At 34.3% G+C, this 18787-nt stretch overlaps 1 protein-coding gene and 1 long non-coding RNA gene across 3 annotated transcripts in view; one reads left to right on the plus strand and one right to left on the minus strand.

Annotated features, from left to right (window-relative positions):
- The window catches only part of NTN4 (netrin 4), a 104192-nt gene that overhangs the window by 49403 nt on the left and 36002 nt on the right, over positions 1 to 18787 (plus strand). For both annotated transcript variants that reach the window (XM_045522431.2, XM_010962751.3), the window contains exons 4-5: positions 12319 to 12445; positions 14126 to 14314. In XM_045522431.2, coding sequence (XP_045378387.2) covers positions 12319 to 12445; positions 14126 to 14314 — 316 coding nt within the window. The remainder of the gene's footprint in view (positions 1 to 12318; positions 12446 to 14125; positions 14315 to 18787) is intronic.
- LOC105075012 (uncharacterized) overlaps positions 1 to 18787 on the minus strand; it is a 165447-nt gene that overhangs the window by 45948 nt on the left and 100712 nt on the right. The window lies entirely within an intron of this gene.

Raw genomic sequence — 18787 nt, forward strand, 5'->3', positions numbered from 1 at the left:
TGTGGAAGAAAACATGCCCTAGCAACTGGCTTCTTGTACTACAATCAGGGGCTCATTTATCTTAAACAAGTCAACTTTTGTAACACCCTCTGCACTGTATAGAATACTGAGTGACAGTTAAACAGAGCTGTCAAGAAAAAAGGAAAACAGTGGGAAATGTGAACTAGAATGAATTAAAAAAAAGAAAAAAAAAAACTTTGTAAGAGAATGCAAAATAGTCCATGACAAGGAATTTTCCTTTAAAATAACCAGAAGCTATGTGAACACACTGAGCAAGTGAATGTCAACGGGGTGAAAAGTACTTAATAATCCCCCAGAGCATTTCTAATAGAATTTACCTGGTCCCAACTAATTATAAAAACCCATCTAAATCCTAAAAGACGTTGAACAAAACCCCACTAGACCTTCCTTCATTCTCTTATCAAATGCTGCTTGACAGATAAGTTGCTTACAAAATGAGTTCTCCTAGCTTTCACCTTCACTTAGTTTCTCAGGTTCTTGGCTGATGGTTGTTGTGTTAATAGTTTTAACATGAGAAGTTACATATTTTTTGAGAAGTTATTTATTGTTAATTCACTTTGGCTATTTCTTCCTCAAATTATTCAAGTTAAATAGGTACTAAAAAGTTGAAATTGATATGATTCATTTCTCCCTCAAGAGATTTTATCATAAGAAGTTATTTTAGATGTTCGTGGGAAGGAAAAAAATCTTCCTGATGACATCACTGTTCTAAGACAGAGCTTGTAATATTTTCAGACTCTTGGGAATTCTGTTCCCTGTTTTGCCACTGATTTGTGTTGTGACCTTGGAAAAGTTTAAATATAAAAAGACACATGCAAAGAGAAATTATGAAAACAAGATTAAGTGAAATCAAACGAAGAGCAGAGATGGAGGGGGTCCAGTGGCTATGTAGCAACTGTCCCAGTAACTCAACACAGCAACCAGGTAGCAGTTTGTCTTGGAAGAAATTTCAAATGCCTTAGCTGTATACTAAGTTAGTTTCTTGTACAGTATTATAAGGAAAGTCAAAGTCTGTCTATGAACAAGAACTGAAGCAAGAATTTAATATTTTTCCATATTCTCTTGCTCTAAATCTTGAAGAAACTGTAGCTGTTATTGAGGAGAAAAGGAGCTAATTTGATATTATGAAGCAAGGAAGCCTTAGATACACTGAAATAAATGTCGTAAAGTCAGAGTACCTTACTTTATTGCCATTGTACATGTGCAAATCTGAAACCAGATTACACATGTAACCTAACTCTATTCACTTGTAGGATATATCCAAATAAATATATCTGTTGGAGAGACATCATTTTTAAAAGCCCAGTAGTCAGAAATAATTCTTAAAATCCACTGGAAACAAAAAGCAAATTAAAAACAGTTCTATGTAATGAAGTACTGATAAGAAAAAAAATTACGTAAGCTAGTATAGTATGATCTTATTTAAATGTAATCTTCATAAGCCCCCTGGGCATCACAATTTTTAGTTTAATGCTATTTGTGCCTTTACAGCAAAAATATTTATTACAGTCCCCATAGGAAAGATAACATGCCTGATGATACTGAAAAAAGGAAGCTAGTATAATTAATCTTGTAAAGATTTAAGACATTCAAAACCCATTTAATTTAAAGCATGTTGAAATTCCACTTTTAGAAGTATATCCTCAAGTAGTCTAGATAGAAGAACTTCAGTAACATGGAGGATAAGAAATGGCAGAAAGGATACATTTTTAAAGAGTAAAGTCATGACTCGTAAACAGATACAAAATAAACTTGTGTCAACAATTTTACTAAACTCAGTAATTAATGAGGGACCAGTAAGAAGACATTCCTTCCAAGAAAAATTTGAAGAACCATACATACATAGACAAATAAAGAAATATATTCACAGAGATGCAAAACAGGCACTGCCATATACAACTGATTTGCATTTCTATGGGCAAGAATTATTTGCATTATTATTAATTTTCTACAACTTACAGAGTTGTAAAATAGTTCACTGATAATAAAAGGCAGAGATAACCCAGAAAAGTATACTAACCTGACACTTAGTCTTTTTTTGGCAGGGGGAGGGTAGTACATTTCAAAGTCTATCACAGTTTTACTCATCAGAAAGAATATTATTTGTTAATTAAGGAAATATGCAAAGAAAGGATATTCTGTTAATGTGGTTTCTCAAAATATGCTACATTTGAACCTTTTAAACCCACTGTTATAAATAAAAGTAGTCCCTATCCCTGGATTCACAGAAAGAGATTTTCTTTGTTCTAGGAAATCATCACTCTGAAGGACAGGAGAGAATCTTACCTAAAATTTACCAAAGAACCTAAAATTTAAACTAAAATACTCACTTATAAAAAACATTGTTGAGCTAATAATACATTTTAAAATCACGGGAATATTTTAAAACCTTTTACTTGGCTTTTTAAATTAAGTTATTTTATTAACAATATTTTTTAACTCAAGAGTGTTTTGAAATTTATTTGAAAGGCCCCAAATGCTTTTCTCTACCCTGGATCAATTTCTGCCTTCCTTTTGCAGATGGGTGGGTTTGGAGAGTTTGTTTTTGCTTTGTTTTGTTTTTTATTTTAATCAATCATCTAATTTTACAGAAGGGCCATGATGTATATTGGAAGGAAAAACACAAAACTTGATTTTAGTTGTTAGTTCCAGCTGTAATACTATAAAATAAAAGTCTGCTGAAACACATCTTTAAGCATTCTTGGAATTAATGCCCACAATATGGAGTACACAGATTTGATAACATTTGGAAATTTTGTGTATGTGTATGTATGCTTCTGAATACTCCTTCAACTACTGATTTCTTATGCTAAACAGCATGTAAAATGACACAGAAAAACTGCCATTTAGTTATATAAGTCAAAGCTTTGTACATGAGAAAATTTTGTACATGGGAAAATGAATATAAGCCAGCAACTTGAATCTAAAAATTGACCTGAATCATTAGGTTGTGCACAGTGCTCTCACCTACCATTCTTTATAGCCTAAATTAAAACTAACTGTAAGTCATCACACTATATGATATTACTATCTATCCTTACCAGATCATATCTAATAGGGAAAGCAAAAGGCAAAAGGGAGGTGCTGTCCGCAAAGAGCAACTCCTTAATTAGAATTCATTTACATTCTTCTTCGTCTTTATTATTTCCATTTACATTCCCATTACATTCCTGCTATCTCCATTTGCAAAATTATTCAGGGGAGTTTCTTGATAAGTTAAGACTTGTTAACACTTGCAATGGCCCAGAAATGCCCCTAGGAGGCATCAGAATTTTCAGTGTACAGATAGATTGTACACTGAACTAACCAATCAGAATTTAAAAGTATTATCTACCTGTAGATAGAACTTATTCATGCCAGGTGTGGGAAATGGGGGCCAATCTTCCTATATCCACCTATCTCCAAAACTGCTAGGTTTCTGCCAGAGGCAATTGGACAAATAATCTACTCAAAAACAGAGTACCCTTGAAATGGCTCACTTTGAGTCTAAACCAGCCTTTGTCCTGAAGAGCTCTTCAAGAACAAACTGGCTTTATACTTCAATTAAGAAAAAATGAAAAATTAAAGAATAAAATAAAATGAAATTAGCTCTCTTAAAAAAAAAAAAGGAAAAACAAACTGGTTTGAAACATACCAAATTTATTTAAGTAACACACTGAAGAGATTTGCCCAAAGTAGGTCCCTCAAAAATCCTATTCCCCAGGGTCTTATTTAATAGTGTAGTTTAAAGGTTAAGATGGTGACTCTGGAATCAGACTGCTAGAATTCAAATAGCTCCACCACTTGGCTTTGTGACCTTGGGTAAATTACTTAAACTCTTTTGGGCTTCAGTTTTCTTATTTGTGAAATGGCAGTAATAATTATACCTACCTTATAGAGTTTCTTGTGTAAATCCAATGAATTAATGTTTATGCAATGTCTAGAACAGTGTCCGGTACATAGTAAGTGTTAACCAGTATTAACTACTAGAATTATTATTATTTATCATCATCATCATCTTCTTCGTCTTTATTATTCCCATTTCCCTCCCTGACTAATCGATGCTCCTTGGGCTTACAGTAGCTCTCCCAGAACTATAGATGACCACTATACATAACATCTTATTTACCAATATGCTATGCCCAGAAGCACTCTGGACAAAGCTAAATGTCCTCCAATCCTACTCTACCCAAAATCCTGCTCTGTGACAAACAATTAAAAGCACACCATTCCCTGCAGTTTGGTGCAGCCATTGTGGAAAACAGTACGGAGATTCCTCAAAAGACTAAAAATAGACTTACCATATGATCCAGCAATCCCACTCCTGGGCATATATCCAGAGGAAACCTTAATTCAGAAAGACACCAGCACCCCAATGTTCATAGCAGCATTATTTACAATAGCCAAGACATAGAAACAACCTAAATGTCCATCAACAGATGACTGGATAAAGAAGGGGTATATTTATACAATGGAATACTACTCAGCCATAAAAAATGGTAAAATAATGCCATTTGCAGCAACATGGATGGCCCTAGAGACTGTCATTTTAAGTGAAGTAAGCCAGAAAGAGAAAGACAAATATCATCTGATACCACTTATATGTAAAATCCAAAAAGACAAATGAACTTTTTACAAAACGGAAACAGACTCACAGACATAGAAAACAAATTTATGGTTACCAGGGGAGAAGTGGGTGGAAAGGGATAAACTGGGAGTTCAAGATTTGTAGATACTAATATATATAAAATAGATATACAAGTTTATACTGTTTAGCACAGGGAACTATATTCAATATCTTGTAGTAGCTTATGGTGAAAAAGAATATGAAAATGAATATATGCATATTCATATATGACTGAAGCATTGTGCTTCACAGAAATTGACACAACATTGTAAACTGAGTATACCTCAATTTGAAAAAAAAAAGTACACCATTCCCACTTCAAAAGCATAATTAGCACCCTGCCTTCTTGGGAAGTTTTAAAACTCAGTAACTAAGGTTCTCAATGCTCCATTGAATATGTATTGGCTAAGTGAAAAAATTAACACATACTGATTGAAAATCTATTATATGCCAGTTACTGGGTATTCAGAGAAATTTAAGCCACGGTTTCTTGCCTGTAAAAGCTTACAGTCTAGCTGAGAGAAGCATATAAACACATGATTACCAAACAATGTACTAAAATGCAGTTTTCTTATGAAATCTGCATTGGCTCCATGCATGGGTTTTTTTGTTTCTTTGTTTTTTGGTTTTAGTTTTGGTTTTCTTTCAGGTCTGTCAGCCAGAGCAAGGTTCTTGGCAAAATAGTGACATAGGCATAGTTTGTCTTTGGCTCCTTCCCCCTCCCCTTTAGACAGTCCCTTTCCCTCCACCAAGAAGCCTCTTCCTCCTTTAGGCAACTCTGAGTACAGTTCTAGGATTGAGAACAGATGGTTATAATCCCTGCTGATATGTTTGTTGCTAATAATTTAAGGATTTACCCCTTCTGAGCTTAAGTGCATTTTTGTAGGGAACTCTTGAACCAAAAATGCCATTCAGGAGCTAAAGAAATGAGTCCCAATAGGAAGCATTTCAGACAACAGGCTGCCTGGGAAGAGAAAAGTCTCTCATTGCTGATTTTCATTCTTTAATCATAATTGTTTCTGCTCTACACCTATCTTTATTGCCCATGCTTTCTTACAAGGCTTGTTTTCTCTAGTGTTCAAGTACAGACCAAAGAATAGATTGTAGAGCTTTTCAATTGCTTACATTCTTGCTATATATATAATTGAGCAAGGGTTTGGAATATCCAGCCTTCAACCTATTTTACCCCATTCTGACAGTATGTTTCAAGTCCCCTTTTACCAAACTCAATAATTATGCTTCATATTCACCATAGAACCCTCACTTCTTCTGTTAAATTAAACCATGCAAACTTTTAGTGGGGGTAAAGGAATATTTTATTCGTTAATGAAAAGACATGTTCTCCTCACAATGCTTTCTATTCAAAGGTTTGTGCTATAGCATTGTTGTGCATGTTTTTGTCCTGCTTAAGAGGCGCAGGTTCTAACAGGCTAGCCCATTATTTGAATTTATCTCTTTTCATGCTTAAGAAGTTCATTCTTTTAGAAGTTTTCTTTTGAAAGACATACTATCTCTTTAGAAATTAATCAGTTTTTTGCCTTTACATTTTGTCTTAAGTTACTGCAAAGCATTGTTCCACCTTCTAAATCATTTGTCATAGCTAAATGGAAGTCTGTGAATTGCTGCAGCTGCCTCTAAGTGGGCATTTTACTTAGGTTCATAGAATAAGCACTGTTTGTATCCTCTTTTCACAAACATTTTTTAAAGTTCCAATGATGGTAGGAAAAAATATTCATTTTCTATTGGAAGTCAAAGTTGAATGGTAAACAATGAAAATAAAATCATGTATATGTAAATAACAATGGCACAAGAGCACAAGGAAATTACTCAATTTATGAAATTCAGGAATTTCTGAAAACTTAACTATAAAATCTTTCTTTTCCACCTACTTTCACTATAAATTTTAGTAGGACATAAACAATAGTTGTTTCTTTCTCGGAAAACAGTTGAGAGGCAAATTTTATCAGATATTCATAAAAGAATTCAGTTAATTTGAGTCCTCCAAAGCTTTAACCAACCAGATTGATTATTCACTTTGGTGATTCCATGATGATGAATGTCTGTGGTGAGTGAGCATCACTAGATGATGAAATATACCTTTCTTTTGAAGGCAGTTGCTAGAATGAGAGTCTATGATTACTTTAATCACAAGTAATGGGGAAAATGCAGTACAAAAGGAGAAAAACAGAAGAAAAATTAGAAATAATACTACTCATTTTAGTTTATGCATAGTCATTATTGACAAATACAAATCTATCTTCAAAGAATATTAACATTTATTTATTTTTTCACTTATGCCACATCAGGTAGTGCCTGCAAGAAGGAAGAGATATTCTCCTAGCTCTCCCTTGTTTGATTTTCACATCATTTGGAAACATCCTGCATTGGCGGGAACCATATCACCAACAGGACCCAGCCAGATGACATTTAAGTCTTATCTGGTAATGCAGAAAGGATTATGGGTAGTTGCCTACAACCAAGCAGTCAGTATTCAAAATACAGAAAAGCAGGCCTTAAAAATCACAGAACCTTAAGACTAGAAGGACCTTAAAAGTTGTCAAAGGCAATCTCTGTCTGATGTTCAGATAGTCTACAATATCTTGCTAAGTGATTGTCCAACCCATATACTTGACACTGCCAATGACCAGATTCTTACAACCTTCTGCCATGGCAAATTTCCTCAACGCTATGGTTGCTGACTACTAGAAGGCCTTATGCCACCAAAAAGAACAATTAAAAATCAGATTTTCTAAGCACAAGTCTTCCAATGATGGATTTGAAAGATAATAATTTTCTCATTTTGCACCCACCTAGATTCTTTTTATCTCTGTATAGCTTCAAATATGAAGAAGTGGTATTTTCTCTGCTGTGTCTATTTGCCCCTAATATATTTGTCGCCAAACTGCACAGGTATTAAAGAGCAACCTATTCCAGTAAATTCCTTAAATTACCAGTTCAATATTTGTATGATTCCCTCCCTGTAAGATAAATATGCTAAAAAATGACTTGCAAGTAGGTTAATATTAGTAACAAATAATACTATTAGCTATAGGTAGGAAAACTTTTGAGATCAACAGAGTCATACTCAGTATAATAGAGGGGTTTATGAAATTCATAGAATATCAAAAATGCGAGGTATACCTCTTGGATAATCAGGAGTTGTAGATTTGTTGTTAAAATAGATTTCTCATTTTCTAATTACACAGCTAGACACTACTCTTCTCCAACAAAGCCTTCAGTACAGAATCCCATTTTCCTGCTCTTTATCTAGCTGATGTTTGTGTACCAAAGAAGAGCTATGATTAACTTGTTACTAAAGTCTCCTCTTACTGTTGTTCTGTTTTTTTTTTTTTTTTTCCCAATGAAGACCTAGTTTTACTTGCACATTTTTCACGAGCATCGAATAGTGGGTGATCTTTCAAGCTTGAACAGTTAACGGTTGTATCGCTGAGGAAGGATTTCTTGTTTCAAATGGTCTAGGTAATGATTTACAGCTATTTTTGGTAATTCCCAAATGACAGCTCCTTGAATTTTCCTGTGTGCAGAAATATTTGCTGGGCTAGCATCTTTCAGACCCCAGGGGTTTCATCCCAATCCACAGTATGTGGGAATGAGGGAATGCTCTGAAATCCTTACTTCAGAGGGAACTGACCTGTCCACATTATCTTGTGATACATGTGAATGTTTGATGAGGTTTCCCCAAATGTCTGTGGCCTCCTGAGGCCTGGAATTTGTGGGCCAGGACTAACCTATGAGTTGGGTAAAATTACATATAGGCCTTGGGCATTCCAAGACCAAACCTGATAAACTGACTTACGATGATAGTTTAGTTCCCCTAAAGAAAACTAACAATAATTTGCAGTATCTGTCTTTATACAGTATTCAATAAATAGTTGTTTAAAAAGGACATAGGAATATTTGAAAAGGAATATATGCATGTATATGTATGACTGAAACATTATGCTGTATACTAGAAATTGACACGTTGTAAATTCACTTCAATAAAAAAAAGTAGGAAGGATGCAAAAAGGCAATAAAGTAAGAATTAACAACCTTTTAAAATTCTGAACATTATCAGAAAATACATGTGACTGCCACTGGCTATTGGAAAGTATAGGCTAGGGTAGAAAAATATTGAAAATAAATAATACAAAAGACACAGCAGGCATTGAAACAGATTGTCTGAATCAAAAACCCTGTTTTTGTCTATTAAACAATAATGACTCAAAAAAAAAAAAAGAACTAATAAAGGAGGAAGAGGAAGAAAGAACGTAATAGACAAGATAGGAGGTAGAAGGAGATTTTTTGAAAGAGAGGAAAATAAAGTATATTTAATGTACTTTTCAATCATTTCCTTACTTCTAAAATCTCAAATAGATCTTCAGTATCTACAGGATAAATTCAGCATCCTTAAGCTATTTAATATATTTCATGATTTAGATGGAACCTACTTATTTAACATATGCCCTCTGGTTTATTTATTGACTCTTCCCAGAATATTCCTTTGGGGTTTTTATCTCTTGAATTTGCTCCCTAAGGAAAATCCTATGTACTCGTCAAGACACAGCCTCAGGCACCACACTTAAGAGTTTTATACAGATAGCAGTTATTGACCTTGGTCTTTACTATATTTAGTTTCTTAACTTCTTAACATTGTTTCTGATGCCCTCCTCAGAGAGTATTCCATACAATCTCCTTAACAGCAGTAATGGATTAGGGATGGTTTATTCTAGGAATTTTGACTCTAATTCTATCAAATATTTGTATTCTGGGTGTTTTGTATGTGGTGGTTTGGTTTTTGGTTTTTGGCTTTTTTTTTTAACAAGGTATAGAATTTAGACAATTACAAAACTGCTTTTTCCACTAATCTTCATTATGCTGCCAACTTCTATCAGCTACATAAGTGTGCCTTCACTTTACTAAATTCTTCAACTTTGGAAGATTTGTCCTATTCAGTTTTTCAAAAGACTCCATTTTGTTTGAAATCAGCATCTAATACAAGTAAACAAAGAGTTAGCCATCTTTTACTAAAAGCCTTTAAAGAATCTTACCCAGCATAAGTTATTTGTTAGAATTTCTGTATTTTTTTTTCATGATGATAAGGAATGTTGAATTTAAAAGATTTAATAAAAAGCAGTTGGATTAGAGCATTTCTACCAGAATATATATCCAGATATCCAACAGCTAGAATAAAAAGGCCTCATTCTTACAGAGCAGTAGAAGTTGACTTCCTGCAGATCTCCAAATTTAAGTACAAATTTGTTTTTAGCTCTTGCTTGGACACATGAATAGCAATGCATAGTAAACTTACGACTCCATGGGACTTCACATATAAATGGCTCCTAGCAGAGACAGTCACAAAGAGAAACCCAAGAAAATGTTAACTATAACTCACCTCACTCTTGGGCATTCCAAGAGAAAAACCAATAAATTGAATCTATGTTGGTTGAGTGTCTATATAAAGAAAATGAACAAAAATTTTTGCAACATCATTGTACTCTAAGGAGCCAATTCTGCCTAAATTTAAAAAAGTTTATATCCTGACTAATCATTGAGAACTAAAAGGATAGCTATAATCAATTTTCATTAAGTACAAAAAACCTTACATCATAATACATAAAACTTAAATTTAGCAAGATGGCTCATCCAAGCCCAGAGTTATTCCTGCACTTGAACTTTTTGTGTGATAAGGTCCACAGGAGTCATATAACACACTTGGATCATACATATGCTATTTTCAGGGTGCCAATACCAGTGGAACCAAAGACGTATACACCAAGAGAATGAAAAGAGAAAGGAAGTCCTGGGTTAAGACAACACAGCTTACTCAAGTGTTAAATTAGGTCAAGCGGTAGTACATCAATGTACTGTTGCACATTGGCTATTTTCACTTTTGTTGAACTCTAAAGACTCATTTTGCTTCTGGCCACTCTAAGTACCTATTGTTTTTAGTAGTTCACTTATCACTGCAGTCAGAATATTTTAGATGTATTGAAATAAACTTTGTCCACAGATTTTCCCAAGCCTCCTAACACCACAAATTGGTTAATTTTGTTTCCTCTTCCTGGAATGTCTCTTCCCTTCTGCCTGTCAAAAATACTGCCCATCTACGAGGGAGGACCAGCTAAAAAACCCATCTTTCTCATAAAGTCCTGAACAACTGGCAGCCTATGGTGATTTCTGCATCTTTTAAATTCCAATATCATTTTGTTTCTTAGGTATTTATTCATTATCTTGTTTATCTGTTATTTTTATCTATGAAAATCTTTTTTCTCCAGCTACATTATACTTTGCTTAAAGATAGAAATCATGTTTTGTAATGCTTTTTGTACCAAGCATTGCCTAATATAGTGACTCTCTCGTAGATATTTATTAAATATTTGTTGACAGGTTGATATAATTTATTACCTTTATGCCAATTTACCTTTTATACTGTTTCTCAAGAAAAAAAAAAATAACACCTCATAGATCCAAATTTGGGGACCTCATTCTGAGCTACTTTACAAAACTTTCATTTGTATAGTCATGACATCATGTGTCAAAAAATGCATCTTGGTACTGGTATACATGGCAATACTTAGCTATTAGGAAGTATTCCAGATGATTCCAAATATTAATTTTTAGAAATCATTGGTGAGATAATACAAAAATATTAAAATTCTTACAAAACTCCCAGATCCCAGATAATTCCACTGAAGTATTCCTCCCTGTGAGAAATACTGTTTTAAAAAACCCTCAACTTACATGTATAGCACAGGGAAATATATTCAAGATATTGTAGTAGCTCATGGTGAAAAAGAATATGAAAATGAATATATGTATATTCATGTATGACTGAAAAATTGTGCTGTACACCAGAAATTGACACAACTTTGTAAACTGACTATAGCTCAATAAAAATAATTAATTAATTAATTAATTAATTAATTAAGGCAAACCCCCCAAAACCCTCAACTATTCTGAACTGTGGGATTAAAAGAAAATGCCCAGTCATTAAGAAAAAATGTCTTTAAAGCCTTAAAATATACAAAAGTTGACTGTTCAGTTTTACTTCTAGAAAACACATTTCAAATAAAGATGTACACAAATAGTTAGCTACAAGGATATTCATTATAAAATTAAAATACAGCATGTAAAAATATTTAAAGCCTAAATAACAAAAAATAGGTGATTGGTCAAATGAATTGTACATCATACAAAGAAGCCATTAAAATATGTGTTGTACAAGAATATTTAATGAAATGGAAAGATGATCTCAATATATTGTTACACGAAAAAAAGTTTTAAATGTAATTCTATTTTTAAAGTACTGAAATGTATGTTTCACGTGTTGATAATGATGTCAATTTATGATGGGATTACAGATTTCTAAATTCTCTGTAGTGAAGATGTATTACCTTGTGTAAAGAAAAAAAAATCTTTTAAGTTTTAAAAATTTAAGTAAATGCCCGGCCAGTACCTCAGAATTGCTCATTAGGGTCATTTATCCTATAGCCAAGAAAAAATATTACATAATCTTTTGAATAAACCACAAGGCAAACAAAAAAAAGGATCTCTCAACTTGATGACTAACTTCGGAAAAGTAAATGAATGTCATATGGCTAAAGTCAACCAATGAGACAAAGTTGTGGGGAGAATGTTCTTTCCTAGCATTGTTTGTACTCATAGGTCTTACTTATTTTTGTTTGCAGGTACACGGAAAGTGTATGTGTAAGCACAACACAGCAGGCACCCACTGCCAACATTGTGCACCTTTATACAATGACCGTCCCTGGGAGGCAGCTGATGGCAAAACAGGGTCTCCAAAAGAGTGCAGAAGTAAGTACCAAGCCCACAGACTCAAAGCCTTCTTTGTAAAGTAAACTTATCTGTGTACTCCTTGATGTCTCTAGAAACACAATATTAAGTGATGGGTGATAGACACTGTAACCTACACAAACATAGCCCATTACACTGCCCACTGTGACATCAGCCAGCCACTAGAAACAATTACTGCTTGCAAAATTGCCAATATGACCATTTTGCAAGGAATGTGTTGCCCATTTGGATACTTTGTGGGATCTAAGCACCCTCCTTGAGACTTTGACATAATAAAAACATGATTAGACACAAGAGCAACTGAGGATTAGGGTGTGCAGTTACCTTCATCTTTGAGATATTGAATTATAATCATGAAAATAACTATCTTGAATTCAAAACAACCCTATACAGCAGGTGGTGTTAATCCCATTTTAGAGATAAGGAAATTGAGGGTCAATAAGATTAAGTAACTTGCCAAAGTTAGTAAATAATAGAGTGAGGACTTGATCCCAAGTCTTCAGACTCCAAATTAAATGCTTTGTTCCATAATACCATAATGTCTTTCTTTTCACTTATGATACTTGAAATGACAAGTTAGATTTGAAATTAAGCCAGTTTGTCAAGAATGAGACTGCATTACCACAGCTAACTTTGGGTTTGAGGTTGGAGATTAGATAGAAGGGTGAAAAATATGGAAACCTGAGCCATTTTTTCCCTTTGCAATTCAAAATGAAATACACATGAATATAGAAATACATATGCACAGAGAAAAACACATGCCCATAACACTGTTTACACTCACAAACTTTAATTTTACTGGGATTTAAAGGAAGTACAGTGGGTAAAATTGTGAAAAGTCACTTCCTATACATAATTTGGAGTCAGAACTGATTTATTTTAGTTTCTAGGACACTTAAAGGATTTCCTCTAAGCATAAATCTTAAATTATCTTATAAAGTGCTTTTAAAAGATTATGAATCTGGTCAAAATATCATAACACATCAAGGAAACAATGAAAAACAATAGCACAGACATTTTCAAATACAGCTGACCTCCAGAAAAAAGACCGGATTCATATTCTAAATCACTCATCAAGAGAATCTAAAGAATTTCTCCTAAATTCCTAGAGTGCCACTCTGGCCCTTTCCACAGAAACGAACTGCGTATCTAAATATATATGGAACACAGAGACTTGTCATTTGGTTCTACTGACTGATAATCTTAGAAATGCCTTTGAGAAATTGTTACATAAGAAACAGTGCAGGCCTCTTCTATAAGAAAATTAAGGCTTCTATAGGATACTACCTCGTACTCACCAGTACAACAATAACTGAGGAATAGTACTTCATGAAAGGTAACTCAATCTACCAGCCAAGTTACTAACCTCTGTCCACCAGCAGGTTCCTTCCAGGCTCAGATGAAGGAGGGAGGGAGGGAAGCAGGGAAGGAAGAATGGAAGGAAGGAAAGAAGCTGCTGCAGGCCAAAAGAAACAGGGTGAATGGGGATGGGAGACTAGGGTTCATAGTGTATACTAAAAACATATATTGTTTGGATTCTTATACTGTGAAAATGTACACTATTCAAAAAACTAAATTTTTAAAAATTAGCAATCAGCTTGCTCTACCCTTAACTGCCTGAGTATTAGAGAACCTGTCGTTTTATTTTTAATTTTTTTCTCCCATGCTTCTTTTTTCCAGCCTGCAAGTGCAATGGGCATGCTGATGCCTGTCACTTTGACATTAATGTGTGGGAGGCATCGGGGAATCGCAGTGGTGGCGTCTGCAATGACTGTCAGCACAACACGGAAGGTCAGCATTGCCAGCGTTGTAAACCAGGCTTCTACCGGGACCTCCGGAGACCTTTCTCTGCACCAGATGCTTGCAAATGTAAGTGAACTCATGGTTACTGGGGGGGAAAAGGTTGATTTGTACAATAAAGATGACTCTCCATCCTTCATTTGCTGGCCCAAGGGAGAGAGGTCATAAAATTCTCAGCCAATCCACTCACACACATCAATTAATTTGTTCACTGAGAAGGGGCAAAAATTTTCAATCTGTTAAGTGTAAACAATATAGCATTCATACAAGCAATCTCCTTTCTCACTCTCCATGAAGTAAACTTGTTTCCTATAGCACCATATTTTGGAAAACAAGATGACTAATAAAAGAGAAGAAAGAATAATGAAGAGGGAGGTGTATTTAAGATTATCTTACAATCAACATATATGAGTAGAACGTAGATAATAAATACACTCAAGTTGATGAAATAAGAAGTGTTTTTCTGCACTTGGATCATTCTAGTTTCCATCTCAGCAGTGAACTCGAACACCTAAGAAATGACAGGTTCTGGTTTCATTGTGAATGCATTTTGGTTGACTCTGCTCTAATATGCCACTGTATCATAAATGAATTTAGAACATAACAATAATTCCCTACTCTCCCCCAAAATACTAAACTCTTACATAATGGGTTCTGCTTTTTTGTTAGTGCAACTCCAAGAGAAAGTTTATTTGAAAAAAGAGTAGAGTTTTAAAAGATCTGCTCAGTTAATGAGACATTATCTGAAACATGTGACTATAAACATATGGGTGTATGCAGAGCTTAAGTAAAAGTCCAATGTGGATGAATAGTTCATCTAACTAGATGAGTATTTACATGTCTGTCAACTCAGAAAATTATTATTCATTTTTGTTTGTATTTTTAGTTTTTATTATTTATTTATTTTTTAATGGAGGTACTGGGGACTGAACCCAGGACCTTGTGCATACAAAGCATACATTCTACCACTGAGCTATTACACTCCCCCAGAAAATTATTAGATGACAGAAACTACTCAGGCCTGTTAATGGAGATGGAAATCATATCCTTTCTTTCCCAACCAAGGACTCCATGCTCTAGCTCAAAAACAGTGTCAGGAAATGGGAAACAATCATTTAAAATCTTGGGTTTGTTCTTAATTTGAAGGAAAAATTCTCTGGCACTTAAAAATACATAGCTTTAACATGAGGCAGGAGATAGCTACATGAAATAAGAGTGGGCTTACTTGTTACAAGCTTTCTCTCTTAGACTGTGGAAGATAGAATGTGGAAGAGCTTACTTTCAAAACTGAGCTACAAATTTGGATTTGCGTCACAATATTTCTGTAAGAATTCTGTTTAACTCCTGCTCTTGTTTATACTCAGAGTTTCATTTTAATAGGTTTCAAACAGATTTAGACTAGAAGCCTTCCCAGCCCCTTGAGGCTGTGTAATCCTATGCCAGCTCTTGAAGCTCTTTGGACTCCGATTTCTTTCTCCCCACAAGGTTGTAATGAGAGCTATGTAAGATAAAGTACGTGGAGTGTTTAGCACATTGCCCGTTATATAGTAAGCCCTCAAGAAATGAAAACTAGTATTATAATAATTGTTGTTGTCTTATAAGATAGATGGTGGGAAGCAACATTATAGAATTTTTACTCTTTATTGACTAAAAATACCTTATGTCAAAGATAATTACTTCTTTAAAATTCGAAGTACCTTAGGGACCAGAATATAGGCTTCTTAACTCTGTGTGCTGACTGAAGGGTCTGCTTGTGAAATTGCTTCAATCTAGAACATACTCAGCTGTAACATCATTTTTGTACAGGATATATTTAAATGCATGTGTGTATTCCATACCCTCAAATCCCTGGTAGAAATGTCTAAAAATAAAAATGAACTACCAAGCCAATAAGAATGAACTATCAAGCTGATAAAACAGGAAAGGAAATTAACTTGTCATTGAGTAACTTAGATAAATTATCTTGTATGACAATAGACAACATTTTCAAAAAGATACTGTTATATAGCAATGACTTCAAACAGTATGTTGTACAAGCACCATTACCTAACATATTCATTCCTTTGTTCATTCATTCATTCAGTGGATATATATTGAGTGCCTATTATACATATGCCAAGGGCTTATGATACACCTGGGAATAAAACAAAGACCTCTGCACTCTATATTCTAGCAGAGAAGACAGACAATAAATATAATTAATAAGTGAAGTACGGAGTATGTTAGAATGTGATAAGTGCTATTATTACCAAAGAAATAAAAATAAAACAAGCTAAGAGGCATCCAAGGTGCCAGAGATTTGGAATGAGGAGTGACAAGATGCAGCCATATTTTGGAGGGAAGGATATAGCTTATTGGTAGAGTACATTCCTAAAATACACAAGGTCCTGGGTTCATTCCCCAGTATCTTCATTAAGAAAAGAAAGAAAGAAAATTACCTCCCTCAGCTCAAAGTTAAAAATAAATTTAAAAAAATTTTTTAAAAAGATGTAGCATTTCTTTTTCATTTTCCTCCCAGTTTTATTGAGAAATAATTGGTGTATAGCATTGTATAAATTTAAGGTGTACAACATAATCACTTGATATATGTATAATTCTGAAATGACCACCATAGTAAGTTTAGTTAGCATCTGTCACGTCACATAGTCACAATTTTTTTTTCTTGTGATGAGGACTTTTAAGTTCTACTCTCTTAGCCACTTTCAAATATACAGTATGGCATTAATTATAGTTGTCATGTTGTACATTACATCTCCAAAACTTATTTATTGGAAGTTTACTTTTTTTACTTATCTCTACCCATTTTGCCCCAACCATCTCCCACTCCTCACCTCTGGAAACCGCCAATCTGTTCTCTATTCCTATGAGTTTGGTTTTTTTAGATTCTACACACAAATGAGATCATACACAAGATGCAGTACTGATTAGGATGATAAGGGTAGGCCTCATCACTAGGAAGGTGAGATCTGAGCAAAAATTTGAAGACAGTAAAAAAAAAAAGTTGCCCAAATATTTAACTGGAGAAGAGTATTCTAGGCAAATGGAATGCCTAGAGCAAATGTCTTAAGACAGGAAGGGGCCTAATGTGTCAAAATAAAAGCAAAGAGGTCAGAGTGGCTGCAATAGAATGTGACTTGGAGGTACCAGGAGTTGAGACTAGAGGTTTGAGGCAAATTGTATGGACTGTAGGCCACTGAAAGCACAGCAGCTTTTACTTGGAGTGAAATGATGGACCAGCACAGGTTTTTGAGCAGAAGAGTAGCATAATCTGACTTAGTTTTCAGAGGATCATTCTTGTGTTGTACAAAAGCAGCTCAAATCAAATTGAATTTGCACTATTAGCATTCAGGTTCAGTTGAAGTTAACAGGCAAACCAGTGATTCTCAAAGTGTGATGCCTGAGCTATCAGCATCAGTATCATCTGGGAAATGTGTTAGAAATGCAGATCCTCAGGCTCTAACCCAGACCCTCTGAAACAGAAATTCTGTGACCCACCCACAGAAATCTGAGTTTTATAAGCCCTCCAGGTGGTTCTGATGCAAGCTAAAGTTTGAGAAACACTGGTCTAGATTAAGGCCTCTCCAATTTTACATCGGTTAAAGCAAACCCAGTTTCTAATATTTAACTAAGCATCTACTGTGTGCTGGTGTAACAAACAGCTAGTCATTTTCATTAGAGTAACAAGTAGAAGACCTAGGGGAATAGTGAGAGAAAACTGAAACATTGATTGAAGCTAGATTTTACAGGGCCTTGTATGCTAGGCACAGGGAGCCACTGCAGTGATTTAATTAGGAAAGTTTCATATATTTCCAATATATTTTACTGATTAATGTTCACATTTGCTTGAAAGCACTGCATATTATTCAATGCATTTTACTTTACTAATCAAATTTTAAATTAAATTGCTCAGCTTTGTAAAATCGTAAGATAAGTAAATGCACAAAGGATTAGAACAGAGATTTTTTTTTTTAATGTCTAAGTCTTACCAATAAAAAGAGAAATAGAAAAGGTTTATTGGCAGACATGGAGCCAAAATAAATACCTTATGTTTATTTTTGTTATGTTTTGGTTTTTGTTACTGTTCTATGTTCAAGCTATGGCTCATATTCTTACAAAATGTAAAAAGGTTGCCAGCTCTAGCTTTTTAAATCTTAGAGAGGTCATGGATTCAGAATTTCATAAAAAGAGCATGAAAGAAGAGATTATTTTAAAAATGACTCCACTACTTATATAGCTTTTCTAGGGACTTGTGCTGAAAAGGTTTTATAGGTTTTGGTCTCCAAACTACAGCTCTATAAAAACATAAGCAAAATGTGAGAATGTAGCTAGAACTAACAAAACACATAACTATTTGTTATTTTTTAGCCCATGAAAATATCTGAAAGTTCTTCCAAGATCAATAGACTTAAGCAAAATTAGGATGTCTTTAAAACTTATTCTTTCATTCAACAAATTTTTAATTGAACACTACTGTGTTCTAGGTGTGCTAATTCCTGGGAATTATAACTGTGAACAAGAGAGACAGTCCTTTTACAGGGCTTA

Source organism: Camelus bactrianus, chromosome 12, assembly GCF_048773025.1.
Source record: "Camelus bactrianus isolate YW-2024 breed Bactrian camel chromosome 12, ASM4877302v1, whole genome shotgun sequence".
NCBI lineage: Eukaryota > Metazoa > Chordata > Mammalia > Artiodactyla > Camelidae > Camelus > Camelus bactrianus.